The 10,423-nt window shown below is 63.0% G+C and overlaps 1 protein-coding gene across 1 annotated transcript; it reads left to right on the forward strand.

Annotated features, from left to right (window-relative positions):
• Positions 1–1,560: 1,560 nt before the first annotated feature.
• RGS14 (regulator of G protein signaling 14) lies at positions 1,561–10,423 on the forward strand. Its single transcript, XM_055719254.1, has 15 exons — positions 1,561–1,756; positions 3,655–3,676; positions 4,885–5,039; positions 5,146–5,238; positions 5,822–5,965; positions 6,131–6,280; positions 6,471–6,591; positions 6,680–6,804; positions 6,881–7,084; positions 7,189–7,265; positions 7,431–7,557; positions 7,926–8,007; positions 8,188–8,246; positions 8,463–8,577; positions 8,815–10,423. The coding sequence occupies exons 1-15, from the start codon at positions 1,712–1,714 to the stop codon at positions 9,048–9,050; spliced, it is 1,755 nt and encodes a 584-aa protein (XP_055575229.1). The 5' UTR covers positions 1,561–1,711; the 3' UTR covers positions 9,051–10,423.

Genomic DNA, 10,423 nt, shown 5'->3' on the forward strand with positions numbered 1-10,423 from the left:
GACACAGCCTCCGGAGCAAGAGGTCATGCCTCTGCACATCCCCACATCCCGCCCAAGCAGGGTGAGGCAACGCCAGCACCCACCAGCTGCCCCCTCGGAGGGTGGCAGGAGGTAACGCTGAGGCTGGAGCAGCTCGAGGCCACGTCAGCCACTGCCACAGCTCCCTGCTGCCATCCGAGGGAAACCACCCAGCCCTGGAGCAGGTCAAGGACTGGGCCATCAGCAGCCAGGGGTTGGGGATGGCATAGGACAGGGGTCCAGAAGGGCACAGGCACCTTCCCCAGCAGCCCACTCCAGCCCAGGTGGGGTGAGGGATTCATCTGTTCACCATTTGGATTAAATATATTAATTAAGCAATCTTTGATTCTTGCATGCAGCAGTTCAGTCCTTGGATCAGGTTTCCTAGCAGAGAGGTTATCCTTGTGGTGAGGACCATGAGTCACGCACTCTTGGTGAGACATTTTTATTTATAACTCCTGTTGCAAAGCCAAGCCAAACAACACAGCTATGCTCCGACAAAGGGAAGGGGAGAAACACGATTGCCCCCCGCTCCACTGCTGCTCCGTGCTGCAGTGGGGGGCAGAGGGGCAGCAGCGGGAGCCACCCTCCACTACCCCCTGCCCTGAGACCCTGCCAGGGCTGCTAATGCCACACCGCTTTTGTGCATGTTCACGGTGGGAACACTTCATTTTTCTCTGCATAGATCTGCACCCAACTTAATGTTAGGGTTCTGCTTTTGATAGGTTAATCACCCACCTTACGTCCCAGTTATTAGCATTTCCATGAGTGGGTTGCCATGGTGCTGTGCGGTTTATCCTGTAACTGTTAGTTACTTACATTTCCTAACAAATATCCTAAAATATCCTCAACTGGTTTGTGGTTGCTGATCAAGATGGAACCCCAACCTTAGGAAATGGGCAAAACTGCTTAGGCATCAGTTTGGTGACTCCAAGCTGCACGTCCACCGCTCCTCCCTGCCAGGCTCCGCCGGCATCTGTGGCAGCTCCCCCCAAACGCCTGGGGCACCCCCAGACCCACTGCGTGGTGCAGGGCTGGGGGGCAGCTGCGCGCCCGGCCGGGTGTGACTAGGGCAAGCAGCACCAGGCTGGTGGCAGGGTGTGTTGGGGGTGTTGATGCCCACCTGCCCCTGCATCCCACCTCCCCGGGGTGATGTGACGCCCAGGAGGAGCCCCTCTGGGCTGCCCGGGCTGCCGGGAGCCGTGGTGATGGTGCGGTGACCCCGAGGTGGCACAGGCCGTGCTGGATGGGCGCTGAGGGGGATGGGGTTGGGGATTCGGAGGGGGATGGGGATGGGGATTCGGAGGGGGATGTAGCTGCGGATGGGAACGGGGATGCCGATGGGGATGGGGTCACGGATGCAGATGCAGATGGAGACAAAGACCGGGATGGGGACCGGGGTGCGGCGGGGCCGCGGCGCCTCCTGGCCCGGAGCTGGAGCCAGTGCCCAGCGGGGCGGTGCCGGGGCCGGTGGCGGTGGCGGCAGCGGCAGCGGGGCGGGAGGGCGGCTCCGCTCCCCCCGCTGCGGTCTCGGTTGCCATGGCGACACTTCCTGTGGCAGCCGAAAGCGGTAGTGCCGGGGAGCGCCGGGCCGGGCCGGGCCGGGCCGGGAGAGCCGCGCCGCGCCGCCGGCCGGGGATGCTGCGGGGCCGCGGGCCGCGCCGGTAGCGCGCTCGGCCGGGCGGTGCCAGGCATGCAGGGCAAGGCCAAGCTGCTGCTGGTCCACAACGGCCGCATGGTGAGTCCCGGCCCGGGGCGCCGGTCTCCATCCCTCGGGGCTGCCCCGCCCGGCGGCACGGCGCGAGGCCGGGTACCGGGCAGGCAGGGGCTTTGGGCTGGGTACCGGGCAGGCAGGGGATGTGGAGGGGATAACGGGCAGGCAGAGGGATGTATGGGGCCGGGTACCGGGCAGGCAGGGGATGTGGAGGGGATAACGGGCAGGCAGAGGGATATATGGGGCTGGGTACCAGGCAGGCAGGGGCTGTGGGATTGTGTAGCAGGCAGTCAGGAGCTGTGTGGGGCCAGGTACTGGGCAGGCAGGGGGTTGTGGAAGGGATAACAGGCAGGCAGAGGGATGTATGGGGCTGGGTACCAGGCAGGTAGGGGCTGTGTGGGGCCGGGTACTGGGCAGGCAGGGGCTGTGGGGCTGGGTAGCAGGCAGGCGGGGGGTTGTGGAGGGGGCAATGGGCAGGCAGAGGGATGTATGGGGCCAGGTACCAAGCAGGCAGAGGGATGTGGAGAGGATAACAGGCAGGCAGGAGGTGTGGGGCTGGATTACAGGCAGGCAGGGTGCTGTGCAGCTGGGTCCTGGGCAGGCAGAGGGGTGTGGGGTATATAACAGGCAGGCAGGGGCTGTGGGGCTGAGTATTGGGCAGGCAGGGAAGAGTGGGGCTTGGGTATCCAAAGCAGGCAGACATGTAGAGGGGTGTTAGGGATGGCAGCAGTATATGGGGCTCGGTAGCAGGCAGGCAAGGACGTATGGGGCTGGGGTAACAAGCAGGCAGGGGTTTATGAGGCTGAGACAGTGATATAAGTGGGGATGTATGGCACTGGGGTAATGGCCAAGCAGTGACATATGGGGATGGGATAACAGGGGTCAGCAGTGCTGGTATGTGTGAGGCTGAGTGGCACAGGCAGGGCAGAGCTATGTGGGTGTGGGCAGCAGGGATGGATGGGGAAGAGCAAAGAGCTGGCAGGATAGCTGTATGTGGGGCTGGGGTAATGGGCAGGCAGGGCTGGGATGTGTGGGGCTGGGGTAAGGGGCATGGCAGTGGCCTGTGGGGTGGGGTAGCAGAGACAGGCAGGGGTGGGATAGTGGGACTGGGGTATGTGGGGCTGGGATGGGGACAGGCTGGAGCTGTGCAGAGTACTCTGGGGTGTGTGGGGCTGGCATGGTGGGGGCATTGGCTGGCCAGGTCAAGGACACCACTTCTGTGTGGCCCCAGGCAGGCAATGAGAAGCAGTGCCACGCAGGGTGTGCTTGGCTGGGCTTTGACTGTGAAGGCTCTGCCCATCTCACTGCTTTCTGTGGGTCCTGGAGTACCACATCCCTGCAGCTGGCATCTGGGGCAGCCCAGCAGGTGCTGCAGGGCACCTTGTCCTGCTGCACCCTGGGCTGGCAGCACCCAGTCCCTGGTTTTGGGCATCTGTCCTCCAGTAGCCCCAGGCCCCGAGGAAGAAGGGAGCAGGCAGCTTGCCTGCCTAGGGCTGTGGTTGTCCTTCCTTCCCTCCCCTTCTCCCCTCCTCTTCCTGTGCTGTGGAGGCTGCTTCTCTCCTCCCCGGGCAGCAGGCAGCAAGCAGTGGCGGGGTTACATCTGATAGCATCTGCCCTTTCCCAATAGCTGGCCTGGCCACAGGGTAGTAGATGCATGGGAGGTGAGAGGAAAGCTGCACACCCCGTGTAACACCCCAGCCCTACTCACTGCCCACAGTTGGGAGCCCTGTGTTCCGCTTCTGCCATGGGGCAGTGGTCCTGGTTGCAGCTAACACCAGAGCGGTGTTTGCTGGCAGCCCACGTCCCTTGCTCCTGGGCTCAGACTGGGCTTGCCTTGATGCTGCCAGCTCCCCGGGTACTGCTCTACCGGGCTGGCAGATGCCGTGTGGCCCCTCTCACCTCTCTTCTCTCCACCCCCACAGGGCCCAGCTGTGTCAGATGGAGGTAAGGCTGCTCTTTGCTCTGGGATGGGAGGCTGGCATCATTTCCAGGGGAGGGGGAAGCCCACAGCCAGCCTGGTGCCAGGGGCAAGGAGCCAGCAGAGAGCCAGATCCTGTGTGAGCACAGTCTGTGACATCGGCGGGTGCATGGCTGGGCCCCCGCGATGCCAGGCTGAGCCCTCTGCCAGGGACTTGCCGTACCCCCCCATCCCTCCCACACGGCCTCATTGTGCCTGTCCCTCCCTTCTGCTGCTCAGCTGGCAGCCTTGGGTGCTGGGGCCTGAGGGGGTTCCCAGGGCAGGTAGAACCTGGGTACCAGCCAGCCCTGGGTTCCCTGAGGGAGTCTGCCTGCCTGTATGTCTCTTACTGTGCACTGAATATCTCGGGTTCCCACTCACCTCTCTCAGCCCTGCTGCAGGATCCTTCCAGCGCAGGGTGCCAGTGGCTGGTGTTCCCACCTGCACACATGGTGGGTGCAGTTACCCCGTGTTTTGGGCAGGAGGAGGAGGGTGGGGAGCCTGGCAAAGCAGCTGCCTGCTGCCTCCACTGTGCCTGCCAGCTTTGATGGGAGAGCCCTACTTCCATACCCTTACCTCCTCTTGCAAATGACCCTCTGCTCCCAGCTGCTCACCAGCCAAACCAGTTCAAAAGCTGGGGTTGCCCCTGGGAAATTCCACCTTTTAGAGGAGGGAATCCATTTGAATGCACGGTCACCTTGGGTTTCCCCGGAGGAGGGGATGAGACTTTCTGTGCCCTGTTCTCACTGAGTTTGTTCTTTGCCATGGCCAGAGGAATGGAGGAGGTAAGTTCAGGCACGCCTACCCATCCTCCAAGCTTCCTTCCATGCTGTGTGAGCCCTGTGTCCCCTTCCGCCCCGCTTTCCCTCCCTGTCTGGGTGCCTTCCCCACTCATCAGCTTTGTTCCTCTGGGAGATGAGTCACAGGTGGAGTCACAGTGACACCCTGGGGAGGGAAGGACAGCCAGTGCTGGCAGGGAGGGCTGTCATGCCAGAAAGTGCCAGCTGTGGCATCATGACACTCAATCCACCGAGGATGCCACTGTGATGCCCCTCATGTTCCCTACCTGAGGGCTCACCAGCTCCGGTCAGAATGGGGTGGATGAACTTGCTGCAGATACAGAGCACTGCTGGTGACAGGGAGTGACACTGGGGGACACCCAGGCAGCGTCCCTCTGACTGTTTTTCTCTCTCAGAGTTAAATGCCTCCAGGGCCCGTGGCAGCAACCACAGTGTGAACAGCCTGCCAGGACCACCGGCCACATGCGGCTCCACACAGGGATCTGTGGTCAGCTGGGCCGAATCCTTTGAGACGCTGCTGCAGGACCGCGTGGCCGTCACCTACTTCACTGTGAGCGCTGCCACCCAGACCTTGGTCCCTGCTCCCATCCGCCACTGGCAACCAGCTGTCCCACAGTGCAGCGCCAGCCAGGCCAACAGCTCTCTCTGCCCCACAGGAGTTCCTCAAGAAGGAGTTCAGTGCCGAAAATGTCTACTTCTGGCAGGCATGCGAGCGCTTCCAGCAGATCCCGGCCAGCGACACGCAGCAGGTACTGTCCACTGCACAGCCACAGCGCAGCTGATCATGGGCCACAGAGCTGCTGGGAGGGAGATGGGCACAGGTAGAGACAGCTGTCGTGCATGCATGTCCCAGGGTCCCAGCAGACCCCTGCTCTGGGAGTCTGAGCTGGCTGGCTGAAGGCTCTTGCTGGGAGGAATAAGGAGATGGATGTGATATGCATCTGAAAAGCCACAGCCAGGACCGCCCACCCCACAGAGCAAGCATGCTTTTCCAGCCCAAGGCGTCCATTGGGTGGAGAATGCTGCTGGGAAGACAAAAGAGACCAAGGGCAGAGAACTAGACTGGGAAGGACAGAGCCATACAGCTGGGGGGGTCGGTTCCTACCTCAGGCTGTACCTCTGTGGAGAAACCAGCATATTGCACCCAGAGTCTGGCGCTGAGTGGGGGTGGCCAGCTCCAGTGCCCATCCTGAAGCCCCAGTACTGAGCTGATCCCAGGGGCGACTTGGCCCCTCAGGGCTCAAGTGGCTCCACGGGGTGAGCCAGGGGCTTCCTGCAGGGTGGTAGTGAGGAGGGGGCTCCTGGTCTCAGCCTGACCCCTTGCTCCCCCAGCTGGCCCAGGAAGCGCGGCGGATCTATGATGAGTTCCTCTCCAGCCACTCGGTCAGTCCCGTGAACATCGACAAGCAGGCCTGGATTGGGGAGGATGTGCTGGCCACCCCATCCCCAGACATGTTTCGCATCCAGCAGCTCCAGGTATGAGCAGCACCTGTGCTCCACCCCACCTGCAAATGGGGTCCACAGGACCACCCCACACATCACCCAGCATTGCTGCTGTTGCCATGGGGCCATGCCATGGGACAGTGGCCGGAGCAATCTAGGTGGGCAGGGGTCCTAAGCACTCGCTCTCTCCCTTTGCAGATCTTTAACCTGATGAAATTTGACAGCTACACACGCTTCGTGAAATCCCCGCTCTACCAGGCCTGCCTGCGGGCAGAGAGCCAGGGGCAGCCCCTGCCCGACCTGCGGCCCCACTCCCGCAGCAGCAGCCCCCCACCTGACCTCAGCAAGGTGAGCAAGGTGGGAAGGAGGGGCTGGGGACCTGTCCATTTGCCTGAGAAAATGGTGCTGTGTCCCTTCCCCTGCTGCTTGGAGCAAACCCAGCCCCAGGCTGAGGATAGACAAGCAGCCAGGGGACCAGGGAAAGGGAAGGGGCAGCCTCAGATGTCCCCATGCTGAGATGCTTCTCCATTTGCCCCAGAAGTCGAAGCTGAAGCTGGGCAAGTCCCTGCCTGTGGGTGTGGAGATGGCAGGCAGTGGTGCCAACCGCAGCCCCCGCCGGTCCTTCAGGAAGGGAGAGCGGCGGGAGCCCTCCTGGGCAGGTAGGTGCTGTGCTGAGTCGGGCAGAGGGACCATCCCACCCCTGAAGTTTGCCCGTCATCCCCACCACCATCCCCCTGTCTGTCCCAGAGGGGGGAGAAGGCGGTGGAAGTGCCACGCTATGGCGGGAGTCCCAGGGCTCACTCAACTCTTCGGCCAGCCTGGACCTGGGCTTTCTGTCCTCTGCCAGCACAGCTGCCAGCCCCTGGACGGAGGTGAGTCATCTCTGCACTGGCCCCACAGCATCACGCTGCCACCGGCCAGGCTCATCCTGCTGCATCTCTCCCGCAGAGCCATCGGAAGAGCCTGGGAGGCAGCGAGGCGGAGCTGCCGGCCAAGCCCATGAAGTACTGCTGCGTGTACCTGCCCGATGGCACAGCCTCGCTGGCCTCTGTCCGGCCCGGCCACTCCATCCGTGACATGCTGGCGGGGATATGCGAGAAGCGCGGCTTCAGCCTCCCCGACATCAAGGTCTACCTGGTGGGGAACGAGCAGGTAGGGCAGCAGGGGGGAGAGGGGGCTCCTGCCAGCCGGACTGTCTCTGGTCTGGGACAACATGCCGCTCCGCCTGCTCTCTCCTGATGGTTCGGCTCTTGCAGAAAGCACTGGTGCTGGACCAGGAGTGCTCTGTGTTGGCGGACCAGGAGGTGAAGCTGGAGAACAGGATAAGCTTTGAGTGAGTGGGAGCTTTGGGACCGATGCTGTTGCCCACAATGTCTAGCCTACATCGCGCTTGGCCACCCACCCAAGACCCCAGGCAGTCCTGAACACCCCGGCTCTGCCCCTGCTTGTCCTGCCTGTCCGTGTTTGCCTGCTGACAGCCTCTTCTCCCCCTCCACAGCCTGGAAATCTCCTCCCTCAATAAGACCATCCGCATCACAGCGAAGTCAACCAAGCGCATCCGGGAAGCGCTGCAGCCTGTGCTGGGGAAGTATGGCGTGAGCATGGAGCTGGCGCTGCTGCGGCGGGTGGGTGAGGGCTCAGCCTCTGCGGGCACGACCCCAGTTCTCCTGCATCTGGGATGCTGTGGTGGGGTGGGGCCTGGGTTTGGGGCTCGGTGGGTGGGTGTCCCTGGGTTTGGGGCTCGGGCCCAGGGCTGCTGGCAGTGACCAGGTGGTGGGGAGCAGCAGTCCATGCTGGGGGCAGCCTGTGGGCTTGTGGAGGGTCACCGGTATTTGAGGTGGGCTGTGGCACCCCACTGTGGGCTGTGAGGGGCTGGTGGGTGTGCTCCATGCTGTGCAGCCCATGACCTGGCAGGATTGGGCCAGGGAGCTCAGCCTGGCTGCCTTTGCCGTGCTGCAGCAAGCCTGACACCAGATGGCTCTTCCCGTTACAGCCAGGCGAGCCAGCTGCCCTGGACCTGGAGAAGCTGGTCAGCACCGTGGCTGCTCAGAAGCTTGTCCTGGAAACACCAGCAGGTAGAGTGTCCTCCTCCCTGAGCTGTGCTCCCCCCCCCCCCCCCCAAGCCATGTGGCCCCACAGAGCGCTCACAGGGCCAGGCTGCTTTCTGCTGGCCTTGGCAGCTGCTACCTGGGGTGGGCTCCATCCTGTCACCAGCTGGGCCAGGGCCAGGGCGCTGAGCATCCCTTACCTTGCAGACATGCGAGTGACAGACGGTGCTGAGGCTGCAGCTGCCCCCTCCCCACTCCGGAGCGAGGTGAGCTCAAGATCCCACCGTCCCAGTCAGAGATGTCCCCACGGCTGCTGCCATGGTCCCTGGGGAAGGTGTGACCTGCTGCGACCCCAGCACATGCCACGAGGCTGGGCAGTGGGTGCCAAGGCAGGAGCCAGGCTGTGGGAGGGCGATGGGGACACGGTCTGAGGGAGCGCTGCCTCCTTGCCCCATCACTGATGCCTGGGCTGCTCATGACAGGAGGGAAGCCCAACAGGAGCAGAGCCCGGCACGCTGTGGGAGATGTCCTCCTCCTTCTCACGGCCCCGGTCTTCAGCTGCCACAAACCTGAACCGTCGCACGTATGACCTGGAAGGTGAGACTTGGCGTGTCTGAAACCTGAGGGGCTGGGGCAAAACGGGTGAGGGATGCAGGGCCCCTAGTCTGCTGGGGATAGGTGCAGTGTCCCATAGGTGCTGGCGTGGAGCACGAGGGAGGTGCAAGTGCTGTGCCTGGGACACACTCAGGGTGACGTCAGCTGGAGAGGGCAGCCGAGGTATAAGTACAGGAGCGTGAGTGCCAGGCTCAGGTGCATGACCTGCATTTCCCCCAGGGCTGGTGGAGCTGCTGAACCGTGCCCAGAGTTGTCGGGCCAATGACCAGCGTGGGCTGCTCTCCAAGGAGGACCTGGTCCTGCCTGACTTTCTCCAGCTGCCTGGACAGGATGACAGTGCCTGCAAGCAGTCGGATCAGCCCCAAACCTCTTACCCAGGCTCTGAAGGAAGCGGCCATCCTCAGCCTGCAGAGCCCACGCCGGCTCAGCCTCCGGTTGACCATGAGCGCCGATGAGTCCTGCTGCACGTCTGCACCCGGTGCGTGGTACCCCTGGGCCACGCCGGGGTTCAACGTGGGGCTGACCAGCCCCTGCCTTGCACCACTGACACTGCCTGGACCGCAGATTCATCCACCTCCTGTCCTGAACTGTTGTGTCGTGTCGCTGTGAGTGATTGAGCAGCTGCCATGCCCCTTGGTGGGGTCGCATCCTGGTGCACATTAAGGGAGTCCTGTACGTAGTTTGAACACCTGTTGCAAAGCAATTTGCAACAGCCCACACATTCCTGGCACTGTCCTGCTCAGTGCCTCTGCCTGCTCTGCCTGTGGCAGAGCTGCCCATCCAGCAAATCCTGCCTGTGCCATGCTGGCACAGCCCTGCTGACTGTTCAGGTGGGGAAAGCACCCTTCCAGCTGAAGGGTGTGCAGGATAGAGGGGTGAGTGGGGTGGCAAGGCAGGCTCCAGCTCTGAACCCCGGTGCTGTGGGCTGGCAGGGTCAGGGGAACACGTGTCCGGAGCTGAGGGCTGGATCTGGTCCCTGACCCTGCTGGAACAGGGCTTCCCTCGTTGTTGATGTGCAGGTCTACCCTTCCCAGGGAGGGTGAGCATGGCCCTGCCGGCCGGTGTCCGGGGCAGGTTGTTACTGTCTGCCTTGTGTGAGCATGGCTGGGTCTGATCCTGCCACGATAGCACTGCTGTTGTGGAGCAGGGCACCTGGTTCCTGCCCCAAGCAGAGGCAGAGTCAGCAGGTTGTGCCAAAGAAGCTTTCCTCCTGCCTGCAGGGAGACCCTGCGTGGGCAGCTGCTGAAGCGACCCGCAGGAGCAAATCACTGTAGGTCCCCTGCCCTGGCCTGGCTTGGGCTGCTGGTGCGTGGCCCTTGGGGCAGACCTGCCTGGTGCCAGAGGAATGCAGCACCCCTGGGTGCTGAGCATCTCAGCCTGGTGTGTGGGTACCCAGCATGTGCCCAGCCTGTCACCTCTGCAGGCAGCTGTACTGGGTGGTAACCTTGAGCCTGGCTCTGCCAGACGTGGCTGTGCCCGGTGGGTCCCCATCCTCAGCAGCTCCATGTCCCCAGAGGTCCCAGACACAGTAGTCTGAAATGGACACAGCCCCCTGACAGCAGCCAGGAGACCTCTGCTTTGCCCGTGCGTGCTGGGGTCCTTCCTGGCTGTGTCCTCGGTCACCACTCTGTCACCACTGCCTGCCAGAGGCAGAGGGGTGGCCCAGGGCAGCCCCAGGGCTCACCCAGGGACGGGGGCATGGCTACCCAGCCCCACGCTGCTGCAGCCAGCTGCAGCCCCACAGCCTTAGAGTCCCCCCGTGTCTCCGTGGTGCTGCTCAGTACCGTCTGTGGTGTGAAACTGGGGAAAATAAAGAGCATTGCCTGGA

This window comes from Falco cherrug, chromosome 8 (genome assembly GCF_023634085.1).
Source record: "Falco cherrug isolate bFalChe1 chromosome 8, bFalChe1.pri, whole genome shotgun sequence".
Taxonomy (NCBI): domain Eukaryota; kingdom Metazoa; phylum Chordata; class Aves; order Falconiformes; family Falconidae; genus Falco; species Falco cherrug.